General features: G+C 37.1%; 1 protein-coding gene across 1 annotated transcript in view; it reads right to left on the bottom strand.

Moving 5' to 3' along the window:
• TTC27 (tetratricopeptide repeat domain 27) overlaps window positions 1–19,033 on the bottom strand; it is a gene marked incomplete at both ends in the record, with an annotated part of 167,242 nt that overhangs the window by 7,344 nt on the left and 140,865 nt on the right. The window contains 4 exons of the mRNA XM_081998456.1: window positions 356–553; window positions 6,648–6,813; window positions 9,643–9,695; window positions 11,418–11,516. Of these exons, the coding sequence (XP_081854582.1) occupies window positions 356–553; window positions 6,648–6,813; window positions 9,643–9,695; window positions 11,418–11,516 (516 nt within the window). The remainder of the gene's footprint in view (window positions 1–355; window positions 554–6,647; window positions 6,814–9,642; window positions 9,696–11,417; window positions 11,517–19,033) is intronic.

Here is a 19,033-nt window from a genome sequence, read left to right as displayed (position 1 = left end):
ACAAAACACCTTCCCTCCCCCCAATTATAGCCATTAGACTGTGGAAAGTTTCAGAACAGAAATCCAAGACAATGCACATATGCTGTAATAGGATGTTTTAAAATGAAATACCAATAAGAGAGATACTTTTTGAAAATCCACAAAAACTGATGTAAAATGACTTGCTTCTGTTAGGTAATAAAAATGTGTGCTGTAGGAACATGAAAAGCAGAAGATAAGCTATTAGAAACCCTAAAGCAAAATATGTCTGGAACAAGAGCATGTCTTACTAATAGCACTATAGTTTGTTAGAGAACAGAAAGTTTGCACCATAAATGTGTTATCCATAAAAATGTATACCTCATAACATATTTACCTTTTCAATGTCTTCACCATTATCATTCTGTCCATTTCCGTAAAGTTGGGCATAAAGTCTCCAGATCTCCCCATCATTTGTCACTCGTGAAGTCACTCTGCCCAAGAGCTCTTGCAATTTCCCCTTCAATCCACTCGCTACCTCTCCCGTGCGATCTGCCATACCATCCACTACTGCTCTGACCAGAATAGCCAGCACCTTAAAAAAGCAGCAGGGAAGAGTTTTTATTTCAAATCAAATCGACATCAGTATATATAATGATATCTGTAATATTTGGTCTCTATTAATGATTCAGTAAAATAGTAATACAGTATCATATGAGAAGTATAGAATTTACTAAGAAGTACGTTATTAAGGGAATAACTCAACTAATTTAAACCTCATCTGTAAGATTCTGTGGTTGGTGAAGATAGAGAGGCCAAAGAGCTAAGACAGAATTTTGGGTTACTGGCACAGGCTAGTGTGAAAAAGAACGGTACAGGAAATCGTGGCAGTATCATAAAGATATTTTCACCTTATAATACGGTTATAAAAAGATCAGTAAACAGGTTGAATCAGATTAATTCAGGTAATGGAAGACACCGTTGCTTATAGGACCTCTATTTAATTATCTGCAGCAAGTGAAAGATGTATAGTGGATGAGATGGGACAGTGGAAAGCAACTGAATACCACCCTGGGAAACTGCGTTTAACGCACTTCTGGTGAATTACTAGTCAAGCCATTTCAATCAAACTTTTTACAGGTACTCATTTAATGGCCTTACTTTCTGAGTCACTGGCTTGAGAGTGTGGGATCTGACCTGCAGAAATACTGAGCACTTGCAGCTGCTGATGAATTCAGTGGGAGTTGGGCTTTGCATGTATGAAATGCTACATAATACCAAGTGTCCCAAAAAACCCCATGAGTCTTCCTGTCCCAAAACAGACACTCAGAATTAGAAAACAGTTTTGCTGTGCCTCAGTTCCTTCTCAGTAAAATGAGAAATAGCAAATGTCAATTAAGACATTGGATCATATGGTGAATTAGAAGAAAATAAAACACAGAAAGCTGTGGCTTCCTAAGTGAGAACTACCTGACCTGTGGCGTGCATGAGACGCAGAGACTGGGGAAGAAATAATAATAAAAGCAATATTAATAACAGTAATAAAACCAATTTCAAAGATGATCTGTGAATAGCCCCTAACCACACAAATATACCACTACTCTAAGTAAAAGTAGGACAGAGGTGCATCCTCACAAACCAAGATGTAGTTCATTTGGCAGAAAGTAATGTAAAAATTATGACAGTATCAAAGTATAGTACACTTAAAATAAAAACATATGCAGTTTAATATTTGTGATATGACATTTTCCTAAAACAACTTTTCTTTAGAATGACTCAATTACCATGCATCCAAAGAATTAATTGCTGAGTTTTATCAGATATAGTGAGGCTTTGCCAAAAACTCCCAAATAAATCAAAATGGCTGATGAAGTTCTGAAATAAATCTATGTGAGAGACAAAGTGAAAAAAAGAGTTATAAATCTCCCTGGTATCTTTGCAGAATCAGTATGAAATCATAGTAGCATCTGAACATCAGCTAAGTAGTCCCTCCTTGAAAACCATGAGTTTAATAGCCCTAATTAAGTGATATGACAAACTGGCTGTTTTTCTTTTCTGTTAAAGAGCTCAGCTTTTCACTTAAGAAAATACAATCAGTTATTAATATTCCAAAAGTTCTGAAATTCATATTGCATTCATAATTTGGAATCTAAAGGACTAAAACCCACCGCTAAACAAATCAGGTCTTCTGTAATGATTTGCTAGAAAAACACCAGCAAGCATTGATATTTCCATTACTATAGCATTGTAATAAAAAACATACAAGAGGGTAAGAAGAGACATACTGTGTTCTCTTTTGAAAAGGAACTAGAACTGGTCCTGAGGTTTCATACTTACATTTTATATATATATATATATATATATATATATATGACTTCTCAGCCAGTTTCTCATTGTTCCTCAAAGTCCAGAAAGTTAGTTCACATGAATATCATATACAGTTATCAAGAGTTTTAAAGCCAATGATATTTTGTTTGCACATTAAAAAACCCCCACCAGTTTCCTCAGTCAGTAGGATGTAGCAACTGAAAAATTATTCATATTCCTAGAGAGTTCAGGGTTTGCTTACACTTCCATCGTCATAATGTATCTCCTTTTTTGTAATTCGTCATGTAAACTTTAGCACTCCGACAGTTAAAATAAAACTAGTGTGAAAGCCTGGATTAAAGGGTCCATTAAACACTAATGAATCATTAATGCTACTTGGCTGTGCCCAGTTGTTAAATAAAGCTATTTCAAATTGCAAGTGAATTGTGCTAATCATCGAAAAGTATGAGCATATGAGCAGTGTAACAGACCTTTCCATTTTAGATGGTTGTCTTAAGTGTTAATTTTATCTTTGAGAGATTTTTAACTGCCATACATACTGAACTACTAAAGCAATGCTTTGTTGCCCAGGATCCCACACAAGCAGTAGGGCTTTTTTTTTTTTATGCCTCTTTTAATGAGCTGGGCTGCATATGACCACTGTGCAGAGAGTTTGTGTTCAGTATGACATTACACCATCTTCTTTGCTTTTGTGAATAATATGTGTTTACTAAAAATTGAACAAAAACCACCACGGGACAAAACCTGAGAAACAAACCAAATAATTTTAAAATGTTGTGATTGCTATCAGTTCATTCCACAATTGTTCTCCAAACAGCTCCTTTAATATAAAATTCACTGGTCAAACCGTTTTTAGAAGCTTCACTAATACTAATCAAACTTGACAGCACTCAAGTAAGAAAAGAACCCTCAGCCACCAGATCCAAAATGACAAATCTGCAACATATGAGCTCTTCCTATGCCCCTCCCAAATTAAAGCCTTATAATCAGGACAACTGTAATTAGTGAACTACTTAAAAGAAACAGGGCTCCAAAAAGCATTCATTCCTATCCTCACTCCTCAAAACCCCCTTGGAACAGGCTCTGACGGCCTTTTATTAGAAACAGTCTGGCAACACAAACCACTGAAATGAAGATGATATTTGATGGAAAGGGTAGCAGAAAAACTTCGCTAGACTCTGGAGAACACAGAATTGCAGAGATGAACCATTTGTCCATACTTATGAATTCATAGTCTTTGACAACACAGGATGAAGATCTGGTTTCTGAAAGCAATGTAGCAAAACAGCTTTTTCCACCAGCAAAATAACTGTTCTTCACAGAACTGCAATCTTCCAAGTAAAAAAAGATTGCTTGCCTCCACATACATGCACATGATACTAAGTAGTGCGATTAGCAGTTGCAGAAATTTTTCAGGTATATTCACCATCTCAGAATAATAATTCAGAGGCTAAAACTGATGACTACAACCGGTAAGGCTTTCTCCTCAGGTTCTTTTTAGTGACTGATCTACTAGCTGAAACTAGAGATTATTCAATGACCCTTTATCTTTTATTACATAACATCTATATTAAAGGCTTTCAAGGTATGTTTCTTAGTAGGTTCACAAACATTAGAAGGAATATGGAAATGTGAAGAACTTTAATAACCAATAAGGAAGGAAGGAAGGTAAGAAAGCATGCTTATAAGATTTAAGGGGAATACTAGGAAACAGACTTTTGAAAGCCCTTTGCTGTAATTTTTCATTGTATTGTTGTTCATTTATAAAGAGCCCTTCAGCTTTTCCTTGTTCAAATCCTGTCTGCATTATCAGCACATGCATATCTTCAAACCTCATGATATCCTGATCTCAGAACCTTTGCCACAAGGATGACATCGTTAAATAACTAGAATAGCTTAGAAGCAAAATTTCCCAAAGCTGCATTCTGTACTTAGAAGTCTGGCACAAAAACACAGCAATGGTCTAAGTCACGGATGAAGATATGAATGCCTTACTGTTATTAGAAGTAGTTAGTGATTTACAAATATGGCTGCATACTATGCTGAAATAATATCTGATGTAACTACAAAACCCAAGAACATTTCAAATTATATTCAATTGCACACTCTTAATTGATGCATTCAGTCTCTCATGGGGTATTCTGCAACAACAATTATGCTAAAAGTGATTGGTGATAGGCTTTCTGTTTTCAGAGAGACCTGTAATCAATGACTCACCTTGTTTCTTCCAGTCTCGTGAATATTTATTTTTCTGGATTTTTAAATTCCTACCTTCTTTCTCACCACTATGTCATCCAGCTTAATAGTCAATCAACTAAAATCTATGACGACCACAAATACCAAATGTAACCTGAGAGAAGACCATACTATGTCGCATGAAAACAGAGGTGTATGCTTCCACTTACGTTCATGATTTTATTTTGTTAAAATACAATTGCACAAGAGGGTTATAGAGCATCTCTATTTAAAACAGGCCAGTTGGCAAACGGGAGAGGCTCAGAAATTTTTGTAAACAATCTCAGCAGAAGTTTTGAGTTTTATGTGCTTTTTTTGTTTGTTTTGCTATGGAACTACTCTTCTCTTCCTTCTAAGATTATTGATTAAAGCCTTTCTGAAATTCTTTAATCAGTCTCTGAGGTTTTTCTTGCCAGGCTAGTAAAATCTTTCTAATTGAGGAAACTGTATGAGAAGTCATGATGAAACCCATAAAGCACTTTACATATTAGAAGCCAAAGTTAAAATTATGGTGCAAAAAATCCCCCACATATTAGGATATAAATATATTTAGGATACATAGCATATATATACTTCTGTAAAAATGATAATATATGATTAAAAGTTGTATGAGAACAAGATGAAAAAAGAGTTGTACAACAAAAACAGAAATTTAGTGCAAGCAATATCCCCATAATAAAATAAATAAATAAAATATCCTACATAAAAAGTTTGACAAAACATACTAATAGGAGTCTGTATCATCTCAAAATATCTAAAATGGACAAATACACATAGAAAGTTCTACTCCTAGTTAGCTGTCAATGTGACTAAAATAATACAGTAGACCACCCCTAAAAATGTTACTTAAATTAAGAACCGAAATGAAAAAAAAATCACTAAAAAAGGCCAACCATCTGCAAGATGTTCCATGTATAAACACACAGGCCCAACCAGTACCACAATGCTGTAGCTGTGAAACACAGTAATCTTTACCTATTTTCCACAGATGCTTTTTAGTACAAAAAGAGTTTGAGACCTTTTAATGTTAAGCCACATCAACCCCAAAAGATTTTATTCGTACAGGATGTTATCCTGTGCATGGCTGACTTTATAGTAGTAAGTACCGTACTCACAATTTGTTATTCAAAAGTAACCCGAAAAAAAGTTTTTAACATCCCTCCCCTTCATGAACAAATAAGAAGTTTCCACAACCATAATTATTTCTACCTGTTCTCTCTCCTCATCTCTGGACTCAAACACCCAAGATCCAGGAAAGCTACTTTTAATCATTTTATAGGATAAGAAAAGAAACATGCTCCTGGGATCAATGACCAGCAGCAGCTGGATCCTCTTATCCTAGTACTATACACAAATTCCCTAAGAGCTCATAAGCTGTTCAATGAGATCCATTAATCTTGCAAAGGCTTTTGGAAGGTGTTTCACTATTCTGCTTAAAGGATTCTTTGGCTCACCTTTCAGATTCACCTTGCTATTTTCATTGAGTATACAGAGCCCTGCTTAGGTCAGGACCTGGTTTTAGGCAAGGAAACATCTCAGCTGAAGCTGTTAAAGTAGGCTCTCTGGATTTTACCCAGAGCATACATTTACAAACACAGAAATTAACTGAACTACAGTGAAAGATGAGCAAAATACCTCCCTTATTTTTCTTTGTTCCAAATTATTAAGAATCAATGTTCTGACTGTAATGTGTTCAATCTACAAAACGTAATTCACTTTCAAAGGCTTATTTGTGGAGTTTTCAAACACATAGGAAAAGCTTACCTTTCTTTAAATGAAATAATGTATATTATTTCTGATACTAAGATATGCAGGAACAGTATGGAAAGATGGGGTTATGCACTATGTTTTATTTAAGAATAGATCTTAAATCTGCAAGGCTCATATTTGTTCTTCCACTAAATCGAAGGGAATGGGGATGCAAAGGCTTTCCTTTTTGTCCGTTTTTATTTTAAATACTTAGTCTTACAGTCCATCTCAAAAAAAAAAAAGAGTAGGCAAGCCTTACTGTAGTGGTTTGGTATGTGTACTATCATTACTGATACCATTATCAGCAGAAATCTCTCTCTGTCTCACAAGAAAAATCAATGAACATATACGACGACTTAACATGAAAACTTCCCCACCTGTGTATCCTTGTAGTTTTCTCTTAAGTCCATGAGCCGATGATAAGCTTTAATTGCTTCTGAAAACTCTCCAACATCTGTACTGGTAAGAAGATAGTTCTCCCATATTTGCCAGTGCTCATAGTTGCATTTGAGAGCTTCTTGGAGGGTTCGAAATGCTTTGATTCTAATCAATAATAAAAAAGGAGAATAGAAAAGAAGATTCTACATTAAAGATTTAATATAGAAGATTTCTGTATTAAAATCAGTTGGAATTGTATCAACTAAAAAGCTACTTAGCTAAAAAAATGTTTAGAAGACAGTGCAATGTACAAGTTATGGTTCATAATTTACAATATTGATAGTTCCTTAATCTCTCTTGCCAATTACTTTCTGTCAGTTCACTCCACAGTATGCTCTGCAGACTCTGAAGTAGGTAATCTCTGTGTTAGCTCTCATAATTACATTTTGACAAAAATTCATTATAATTGTGCCACCTATGTCAATATTTTCTTTTCTGAATTTTTAATTGGAACCATGAGAAAACAATCTTACTCATGCTGCAGTTGTAACACACATTAAAAAATTAAAAACCCAACCTCACAACTGAGTGTATTTTTCATAACTGAGTTCATGGAAGATGCAGAATGATATTGACTCATCACACAAAGGAAGGTTACTTAACAATAATAGCTTTTTGTGATTTATTTTAAACATTTGCACATGGTAAACATGCATATCCATTGCAGAGAAGCCCAGCATTTTCAGTAATTTTTTTCGTATGTCAGCTGGAAGCTGTACTTACATTCTCTGTTCCCTGATGCTACGCTGCTCAGTACAAATGTGTCAGAGTGGCCCCAAACACTATTAGGGTCCTTCACCAAAGGTGCTGCCCAGTGAACCATCTCACAGTGGCAGGATAAAGTGTTGTGGAGTAAAGGTGGACAGAATAATTCCTATGAAGTCACTGTCAAGTCAGGAAGCATCTGTATTTTTTCATGTGGATCCACTGCAGGCAACTCTTTGCCATGCCCTTACTCAAGGAGAGAAGTAATGGCATTTTCTGGTAAGGAACATATGATAATTCGGCCAAATCAAGAACGTGGGCTGAAAGCAGCTGACCTACACTTTACAGAGGTATGACTTCCTGCCAAACATGAAACCAGTGCTGCCAGAGCGGAGGCAGAAGGAGTAACAGGTCTTAATGCTATCTGAAATGTACGTTCGTAAGGTCTGGGTACCTACTGTTCAACATTTTCAATGTACTGCCAAAAGTTTCAATAAATTTGAGACCTTAAAAAAAAGCACTGCTAGAGAATCAGAATGATAGGGTAGGTTCTTAGGACTTCAAGAGGTTGAAGCTTACTCTCAGCTAGACAGTCATGATTTGTAGAAACAGACCCACCCCCCACCCCCCCCCGCCAAAGGAATAAATTCCTTTAAATGAAACCTTGAAACAGAGTTTTCCCAGTTCCATAAAAGTCTTCTTTGTGGAGGTATGACAATAAATCTCTTCTTAACAAAGAGCATATAAAGGTGGCTTGTTATCAAAATTTGCAGTTCACTTGCTCTATTGGTTGAGTTGCTAAAAGTGCTGTCTCTAAAGAAAGATACTTCAAAGAAATTGTTGGTTGAGTTTTAAAAAGAGGATCCAGGAGAGTGTCTATATCCCAGCCAGAAAAAGGGAATATCTAACTAGTGGATCAGGCCATTAAAGGTTTGGAATGGCTGGGTCAGGGAAAAAACGTAAAGACCTGCCAATCTAAGACCACAGTATAAAAATAGTTACCAAATACACACTAAGCTTGCTGACTGATAGAGCAGAATTATTGAAGGAAAACAGGTCATTGGGCATAGCTACAGCAGAATAGCCCAAGGCAGGATTTTCCCATGTTCACTCCCCTTTTCTCTTTCTTCTGATATACACGGTGCTGCTGAGTAAATACACTAACAGCTGGGTCTGCTCTGCTGTTAAGAGTCCTAATAAGGGATTTGTGAAACTAGAAACCCCTAGAGTAAGGTGTTTCTGAAATTGCTCTTCAACATCTGTAGGATTAGCCTGTATAATCTCTCTCATGTTCTCAAAAAAGTTAGTAAGTTATCAGGAGGGCAGATACCAAACAGATGGAACTGTGAAATGTAGAAAAGATACCAGAGGGATGGGATGAAAATCATATTCCTCAAATTGTCACTCTTGCTATGCTAATAAAGTCCTCTAGGTTCTCAAAACAAATCCTCTATGTATTTAATAAATCATATAATGATGGAGTATCCTTAACCAGGGCAACAGTTAAACCAATTCATATCCAAACAGGAAACAGTAGGCAGTACCAGTGCATCATCCTGTCTTGGAAAGCAGGAATCTTTCACCCAAAGGACAGAGGGCCAGTCCCAGTTTTTTCTGAGAAATATGAGATCTAAATTTCACAGGCCTCCTGGCCAAAACCCAGAGCAATTTTTCTGGTAAACCAAAGAGTAGAGTCTGTTTTCATCACAATTTTTCTGGAGGAAATTCAGAATACACAAAGCTTGTGGAGTTTATTGGTTTATTGGGAGGGAAAAGAACAAGCGAGCTATTATGTGTGTAGATCTCCATTTGCTTTCATAATATTAAAAATAAACTGCCTGTTTTCCCCTTAAATCTACTGAGATTAATGTAGTATGAATTGATGTAGGTCTGAATATATAGTTTGCTTGAAATGGAAATAATCTTTTTAACTTCATAGTCAAATTAGTTTCCAACTTTAATATGAATGTTTTGCACTGGTTGTACTTACTACATCATAAATGCTTTTAACAAGAAAGAAAAAGTGTAGGGTGAGAGACTGCTACTTTTATAAAGCTTATGAAACTATTTCCTGCAAAATCAAGTAAGTTATTAATGATCCAACATGGGAGAGAACTGAAGAGGTAAGAATTACAAAACATATAAGAATAAAAACCTCAATGTCAAAAAAAGGAAATCCCAATTATTTATTTTGGATGCAGTGTCTTCTAATCCTTTTGAAGTACTTACTTCTGTTTTAACCTGATATAAGCAGTTGATAAATTGTTCCAGGCCTCAGCATTCTGTAGTGATAAAAGGAGAAGTTAAAAAAAAATTATTCACTGATATTACACTTAGCTGACAAAAATATGTGAATAAAACTACTGTGAAATATCATTGATTTTGCTAATTACACATATTAACAAATATTTTCTACAAGGCAGTCAAAATATTACATTGAAATAGAGAATATTATATTAAAACAAATACATAAATAAATATTACTGACTACAGCAACAATCAGTTATGTAAGTCAGCTCTTGCTTTCAGTTTAAACTGTAAACAGACATCCTCTTCTGGATCTAGCTGGGATGGCTGAGTGGTTGGTGCTGCCAGCAGCTCATCACTTCTCACTAGCTGGAAGCTACTTACCTGCACTGCTCTGTTAGTGGAAAAAATTATCTGAATGTCCCCTAATGCACCTAAGGCAAAACTAACAGGGTTAGTTCCAACAGTGCTTATCAACTGTTTAGCTGAAAAGGATTATGGAGTGTACAGACAATCCTTCCTCTGGTAAAACCAGCAGAGCCATGTAGAGAGATGATTCCTCGTACCCATCGCCCTAACACGGATGCAAATTTGAAGCCTCACCACTGAATTCAGCGAAGTGACACCTAGTATAAATCTGAAGAACAGAACCTGGGTACTGCTATGAAATTTACTCTGGTACTGAAGGCTATCCTCGGGCTTCAGGAGCATTTAAATCATGTTGGGAAACATTTTTGAGGCTTAATTCATTAAAACGGTCATTACATTGCTGCACATCATTGTATAAAGATAGGTTTCTCCTCCATAACTAAGAGCCAGCCCAGCACTCACAAAAGAAATACCACTTAAGCCACTGAGAATTCAGCTGGCTTGTTCATATGAATACAATCAATTACAGGCCCCAGACAGATAAGTGAAAGTTTTAGTACCTACTTAGAAGTAAATCAACTGTATTGATACAAAAAAAAAAAAAAATCAATATATGAAGTAAAAAATCTAGTTAAATACAGGGTTGTCTATATGTATATTTTTTTCAAGTTATTTTATTTTCTTAATAAAGACAAAAAGAATACTTCGTACTTTTCATTTCTCTCTCATTCATTTCCCCAAGCAAAAAGAATGAATAATAGTTTCTATCAATTAGGTGGCATTAACTCTAAGCTAGCAACATGCCAGCCTTTTGAGAAAAGTATTGCCAGTACATTCCCGAGAGGTAATCCAGCTGGTGCCTCTGCTATCTCAATGCACACTCACACTCAAATGGCAATACCGTACTCACGCTTGCCCCATGAATCCTGAAAAACTGGCTAACAGACTCCATTCTCCCTGTGCTCATGAACTACACAGTTGCAAATTTACCTGTCATACAATCACTTATTTGACTATTTTTTCAGGAGAATTTGACTACTTAGAGAACTAAGTATTGTAATTTATTTTTTTGGTTTTATCTCTCTCTTTAGCACTCCTCACAGACTACTCATTCCCTTTTCTCTGTTTTAGCAATTTATGCAAGCATGAAGGAATTTCTGCTCAAACATATTTTAACATTCACACGCACATACTTGGATGAAGTTAAGTATTGGGCAAGTATTTTTATGATGCCTTATGACAAAAAGATATCCTTCATGCACAAGTTTAATTTATTCAAAGGGCTAAGGTTTAAAGAAGTTTTTCATTATTGCTTTGCTTGTTTATAATGAAAACATCCTCGTTGCTATTAGATAAGCCATCTGAATAGCTTGTTGAAAAGTACATACATCTGGTTCCAAAGTCACACAGCGCTGAAATGCTTTGGCAGCACCTTCGTAGCCTTCTAAAGCAATGTATGCGCAGCCCAAGGAAAACCATACACCTAGCTGGAGACAAAAATTGGATGATTACATATATATACACACACACATTTCTGCAGAAAAGAAATAATTTTGCTTGGGTGCTCAAACACACACCACTCTTGTTGATTTTACCTGATTTTCAGCGATCATAATAGTATTGCATTGGAATAAATAATACCCGGTATGCAGAAATAGGAAAACTTTACGTTCATAGTTTTAATACATATGGATAAACAGTAGTGTTGACTATATAAAGACCACTTCACCATATGTGAAGTGCTCTTTAACAGTGCATCTTCATTTAGAGAAGAAAGTGATAGCTATTTAGAGGTTTGTATATTTTGCTTTACCTTGTGAAAAATCCACATTCACTTGATAGTATTGCAGTTAGGTCAAATGGTAAATACTAGGAAATGTATTTCACGGAAATAACATTTTTACAAGAAACATTTCTAATGACTGAACATGAACACTTCAAAATTATAGCTCTTTCTACTTGAAAGAATATCAATCTTCTCTAGTTTATAATGCAATGTTTGGAGATAGAAATGTCCTTAAATAATGCCTCATGTAGAGAACAGAACTGTACCAGCAATAATCTTGCATTGTAAGTCTTCAGTTGTTATAATCAAATACCTCTCATCCATACAGATTCAAATAATGTCAGATATAGGTATAAATTACAGCTATTCTCATAGCTCTTCAATAGCAGGTTCCTGATTTGCCACATGGTTAATTCTCAAAGAGTAGCAAGTTAAGCAGTACTACCTTTTAGTACTACTTTTACATTCACAGAACATTTTCTGACAGCATTTTGCTGCTTAAATGCATGCAGTCAAAATCAAACAGAACATTTTATAATATGCTGCAAAATCATTCCAGGTAATACTACCTACTGCAACAAGCTCAACTGTTTCTCCATTCTAAATGCCAAGGTAAGAAATATAAATGGGTTTTCTTGGAGAATTTTTTGAAAGAGGGAAAAAGGTTCGGAAGAGGAAGATGGAAAAACAGGTTACATTAATTTATACTGCATAACAACATATTACTTTTCAAGATGTCTGATTAATCTTTATATCCTCTTGTGTTTGGGTACTCGTCTTGAAGCAAACAATTCTGATAACTCAGGTTCTTCGTAGGAGACCATAATAGCTATTTAAACACAAAAATGTTACCTTAAGAAACACTTGCAAACCAGGGATTTTACAGGGCTGAGGATAAAGCTGTTGGTTCACACGCAAGGAGTTTCCATCTCTATTGATTAATTGCAAACTCTGTAGCAGATATTTTTGAAGTTCTCTCCAGACCAGACTCATTTTTCTGTCTTTGAGACTCAACTTAAAATCAGTAACAAGATGTCTGCTACAACTGGATTAACCTGATTTACCTGCGATAGAGTTTGTAGTTAATCTGCTTCAAAACTTAGATCCCAGCATACAAATTTATGACATTCATCCCTGTCACATCCAGCACCCTGGTGTGCAGTCTTCATGATACCAAGAAAAGAACTGAACAAGCTTGGCAATCACAGAATCACAGAATCACTAAGGTTGGAAAGGACCTTCAAGATCATCAAGTCCAACCATTAATTCAGCGCCACCATGTCCCCTAAACCATGTCCTGAAGTGCCACACCCACACGTTTTTTGAATACTTCCAGAGATGGTGACTCCACCACCTCCCTGGGCAGCCTGTTCAATGCTTAACCACCCTCTCGGTAAAGAAATTTTTCCTAATACTCAGTCTAAACCTCCCCTGGCGCAACTTGAGGCCATTTCCTCTCGTCCTATCACTAGTTACTTGGGAGAAGAGACCATCACACACCTCACAGGTAGTTGTAGAGAGCGATAAAGTCTCCCCTCAGCCTCCTCTTCTCCAGGCTAAACAAGTCCAGTTCTCTCAGCCGCTCCTCATAAGACTTGTGCTCCAGACCCCTCACCAGCTTTGTTGCCCTTCTTTGGACACACTCCAGCACCTCAACGTCCTTCTTGTAGTGAGGGGCCCAAAACCGAACACAGGATTCAAGCTGCGGCCTCACCAGTGCCGAGTACAGGGGCACGATCACTTCCCTACTCCTGCTGGCCACACTATTTCTGATACAGGCCAGGACGCTGTTGGCCTTCTTGGCCACCTGGGCACACTGCCGGCTCATATTCAGCCGGCTGTCAACCAGCACCCCCAGGTCCCTTTCTGCTGGGCAACTCTCCAGCCATTCTTCCCCAAGCCTGGAGCGTTGCATGGGGTTGTTGTGACCAAAATGCAGGACCCGGCACTTGGCCTTATTAAACCTCATACAGTTGACCTCTGCCCATCGATCCAGCCTGTCCAGATCCCTCTGCAGAGCCCTCCTACCCTCAGCAGATCAACACTTCCACCCAACTTGGTGTCATCTGCAAACTTACTGAGGGAGCACTCAATTCCCTCATCCAGATCATCGACAAAGATATTGAACAAGACCGGTCCCAGAACCGAACCCTGGGGAACACCACTTGTGACCGGCCGCCAGCCGGATTTAACGCCGTTCACCACAACTCTCTGGGCTCGGCCATCCAGCCAGTTCCTCACCCAGCGAAGAGTAAACATGTCTAAGCCACGAGCCACCAGTTTCTCCAGGAGAATGCTGTGGGAGACGCTGCCAAAGGCTTTACTAAAGTCCAGGTAAACAACATCCACAGCCTTTCCCTCATCCACTAGGCGGGTCACCTGGTCATGGAAGGAGATCAGGTTGGTCAAGCAGGACCTGCCTTTCATGAACCCATGCTGGCTGGGCCTGATCCCTTGGTTGTCCTTCATATGCCCTGTGAGCACCCTCAAGATGAACCGCCCCATGATCTTCCCCAGTACGGAGGTCAAGCTGACAGGCATGTAGTTCCCAGGATCCTCCTTCCAGCCTTTCTTGTAGATGGGCATCACATTGGCAAGCCTCCAGTCATCTGGAACCTCCCCTGTTAACCAGGGCTGTTGATAAAGGATGGAGAGTGGCTTGGCAAGCTCCTCCGCCAGCTCTCTCAGTAGTCTTGGGTCGATCCCATCAGGCCCCATAGACTTGTGGGCGTCCAGGTGGCTTAACATGTCCTTAACTGCTTCCTCCTGGATTATGGGCAGGTTATTGTGCTCTCCATCCCCATCTTCCAGCTCAAGGGGCGAAATACCCTGCAGATTCCTTTAAAATTCCTTTAAAATTCCTTTTCCAATGAAGATTTCCTTTTGCATTTGGAGGTGTACATTGGATGGCCGATCCTCAGAGCATATGGATGAATTAGTAGGTCAAGAAAGAACTGCCAGTTGCATCTGGCCTGGGCAAAAATGAAAATCTACTTTTCAGCACTGCCAGCCTGTCACCTTTCATGAACTTTAAACTCATCATTCAAAGAAGAAACTGCGCACAAGGAAAAAAGGTTTCCCAAATCCCAGATGGCAAAATTAATATGAAATAAACATTTAATCTCTTTTTTTTAAGCCTCTTTTATCCATCAAGTTTCCAGAAGTCCAGCACTCCCACATGGCTGCTACCTCATTAACTCCCTCTTCTTTCTAGATCAATAACTTTCTGGACATGAAAAGCAGTGGTAGAGACGGGGACCAACCAAGTATGAAACTGAAGGCTAGATCCAACTGTATATCCCAGGATACAAGTTAAACAGTGCTTCTGCAAATGGTGAGAAAAAAATAATTTCATTTTTTTATAATTCTAATGAGTAACAGCAGCACAATCTCACTTCTGAGCTTGTGCTTCCAGAATCTGACTGACTAGAACTTCTACCATTTTAATTTTTTGAGGCTGATGGTGAGCAGCTACAGCTCTCAGGACTAGGTTTACCAATGCTTAAGCTTGTCAACTCCTTTATCAAGGAAAAGTTACAACACAAGGAAAAAGTACAATGATTCTTTACTTCCATCGAAAAAAGCTATATGAGCAGGTACCTAGTAAAAATCATACACTGACTGCAAAGAATGGTAAATAATTTTCTTTTCTTAGTAATTTGAAACAAGCTATTTTGCCTAGCAGTAACTATGTATGAAGGTTTTGACTTAATGGAAAAAATGTGAGAACTGGATATAAGGGAGAAGTTTGGGAAAGGTGTCCAAAAGGGATCCTTTAGCAGACAAGAAGACCAAAATGAAAAGTCTCTGGGGTGGGAATTAAGTCAAGGAGCTGAGATGCTACAATATGGAGGCAAAAAGTATACAGAAAATGGAATAGGTCATGCGGAGGGAAGAATATTGCTATACGTTAAAGAAAAATTCAGCATCAATCATATAGAAAATTAACTATGTAAATGAACAACAGAACTGGTATAGATTAAAATTTCAGGCCTCAGTAAAAAAGCAGTATAAAGACTGTATCTCAATACTTCACTAAAATGGAGAAGGTAACATACTGGGGGATATCAGAAGGCTGTCAAAGTAGAAATCCCAGAAGATACAGGGAGATTTCAATTATTCCACACAGTTTATTAAATATCATAGTGGATGCAATTCCAAGGCTAATTTTTTTAGATATGAAGCCGCTAGTCAGAAGACAGTACTTATCTTGATCCTGACAAGTATGAATGACCAGGTTTAAAATTATACCATATAAAAGATACTTTGTAATGTATCTAGATTCACTAGTCCTGCAAGAACAGAGGCAACTCATTTAATACTAAGGACTTTAATTTAAGAGCTACTTAAAATGGAAAAGCAATGTTAAAAACTAAAAGGGGCAGCTAAAAGAGTAAAGGTCTGAAGAAGACCCGAAACATTTAAAGACAAGATATTTCAAGGCTTGAAGCAACTGCATATTGTCATTCAAAAAGGCTCTAAGACGACTAGAAAATCGTAACAGTTAAAAACAAAATAAAGCAGATTATTAAGAATAAGAGGATGTACTTGAAAATCTGGTGTGCTAGACAAATAAGAAAGCTAGAAATGAACAAGTTTGACAGGTTAAATGAAAAAAAGCAGTAGCTGTGTAAAAAAACCAAAACAAACCAAAACCAACCAACCAAAAAAACATCATCTACTATAGCAATGAAATAGTATTTTATCATCCCTTAGATATCTGGAAAGGGAGCATGACCTTCTTCCACAATATAAGGAGGACAGTGACTCTCTAATAATACATTTAGGATACAATTTTAAAGAATGGACTTTTGTATGGAAAGAATGGTAAGAGTTCCCTTTTTATTGGGGAGGGCACAAAATCTGCTGATCCCGCTGGCTGATGTAACAACTGCTCTGAGCAAAGTGACTGACTGAAAAGTAGCATAAGGAAAACTTCATCCAAAGTTCAAAAAAGACTATTTTTAAGGCTTGTGGAACTAGGTTAAAGTTATTTTTTGGAAATAAAAAAACAGTGCACTGGCTAGAAGTTCAAATGTCACTACTGATTGGAAAAGCACATGAAAATGAGCTGTAAATTTTTATCATTCTCAAAACTAAAGACAGTGACCAGCAAAGGAAGATAATTTAGGCTGGAGCTCTTTGTTAAAACTTGCCATCAGGAATTTCCAGGCAAGTCTTTAAGAAGTCTAAGTGATTATGAAAGGCTTTAAGAAAGTCTAAACAATTCTCTCATATTAGTGGGAATATTGTTCCAAAATAACCTAATTACAGTGTAGCTGAATACTTAAAAAGAAAAAAAACCCAAATCATATATTTGAAGAAAATTTTTTTGCATTTTAAAAGCAATTTCTATTATTTGCATGTGACAAATACATAGAGGTTTTTTTCAGAATACAGTAAACTGTTCAGTACAAGACTCTTAGGAGTACAGCAGGGTTAATTCAGAAACAGTCTATATCCTGTAGAGCAAAAGTAGCCTTTGGAGTTAGTAATTACAATAAAATTTTAAGAGCTCTAGTTGAGCAAAACCCTAGCTGAGTACCTTTTTAGTTGCTCATTTTTTGGCATCATTGATCTCCCTTATAATTAATTTTCTTTCAAACACAACACACTGACAGAATGTACTGTGGTTTTAAGTAAGTATAGAGATTTTTATAATCATTTCCAATGACAAACTCTTGCTCAACTCAAACTTGTTTAAGTTACTTTTACCAATACAAGATGAATGAGAAGGCGAGTTGTTGAGAACAAGACTCTCATTGCATTGTCCAAAATTTTAAATTCCAGATGTATTTGATGGCAAGCTGACTTCTAAAGCGTGACTGTTTTCCCAGATTGGAGAGAGATCACTTGTCTTGCTTCACAGCCAAGAAAATTAGCCTGAAAAGTTATAAGCCAAATAGTCTAGCACAAAAGAGGGTTATTCTTTTCTTGCAGACTGTCACATGGTAGAGAATGGTGTGGGCACCAAAAAGGTGCTATGAACACACTTATTTCTGGAAAATTCAAATGTGAAGCAACTGGATATAGAGAACCATACACTGTTCATCACAAGGACTAACAAAGCTGTAATTTAACAAGCTGTAAGTCTTGTTACGCAAACTTTCACCCCTGAAGAACTGACTGCATGAGCTCTTTGATCTCTGGAATTGTCTCAGTCCAGTCTTGCAAGGTGCTCACAGCAAAAGTGCAAGAGAAATGCATCTGTCATCCACTAGGCATGTACTAGAACAAGTAATTCCGTGAGCAGCAGTGCTAATGAAGATGATTTTCAGATATATTTCAACTGTTAGACTAATTCCTTTGTGGATTCTCCAAAGTCTAATATGGTGGTCAGCTCATACTGCAAAGACCTACCTCCGAGACCTCAACTAAATTTCACCTGTTGGCCAAAGAGTACACAAGATTAAAGGGTTGACAGAGAATGGTTTTATTCATTAGGTATTTTGGGGAATCACTTGCTGCAGTCTAAAAATACCTTCCTCCAAAAAGTTTTCTGATGACCACAAAAAAGTAAGAATTTCTTTGTAATAGGGAGTCCTTGTTTACCTGGTAAATTATTCAAAATTCTGGGAACAATTCATTAATGAATATTTTCCTTGTATGACAGTCCTTGCATCTAGAATCACCTTCCTCTCTGCTCTTTCTCCATAAGATGTCCTGGAATAGGAAACATTTCATTTCTGTAGTCACAGAATACAGACAGACTTTAGAAGACAGTGATACATCAATCCACATTTTCCATTTGCTCAGTCTATTTATTTGAAACAAGTAATCTGAATCTTAAATAGATCCTCCTGAGCAACAAGAGGAGGACGTGTTCACTCTCCTACACGGACTGGCCTATTTTTCTTGGATTGCCTTTCATTTTAAGCTTCCTTTGGATAGGGCACAAAATAAAAAAGCACCTCAGCAGAATATTTCTCAGTTTTGAGCCCTGTAGGCCATCTTCTGCAGCCCTTTATTATCTGGGAGTCCTCTTGATTTCAGTAAGGTTCTTATCTGAGTAATACGTATTTTGCTGGCATTTCCTGAGTCATTAAGAGAACTGAAAGACAAGGGAAGCATTTTTGTTCATTTTGCTTTCAATTCTAAGGGTGTTTATTAGTTATCTGGAATTCACTTGAATAAGAACAGGACTCTGATTCACTGGAGTAAAATACATCATTGAAATACAAAAAAAGCTTCAGGATAAAAAATTTGAAAGGCTGGAGG

This window comes from Phaethon aethereus (assembly GCF_964289735.1).
Source record: "Phaethon aethereus genome assembly, chromosome: 3".
Lineage (NCBI taxonomy): Eukaryota > Metazoa > Chordata > Aves > Phaethontiformes > Phaethontidae > Phaethon > Phaethon aethereus.
This window is presented reverse-complemented; position numbering and strand designations above follow the sequence as displayed.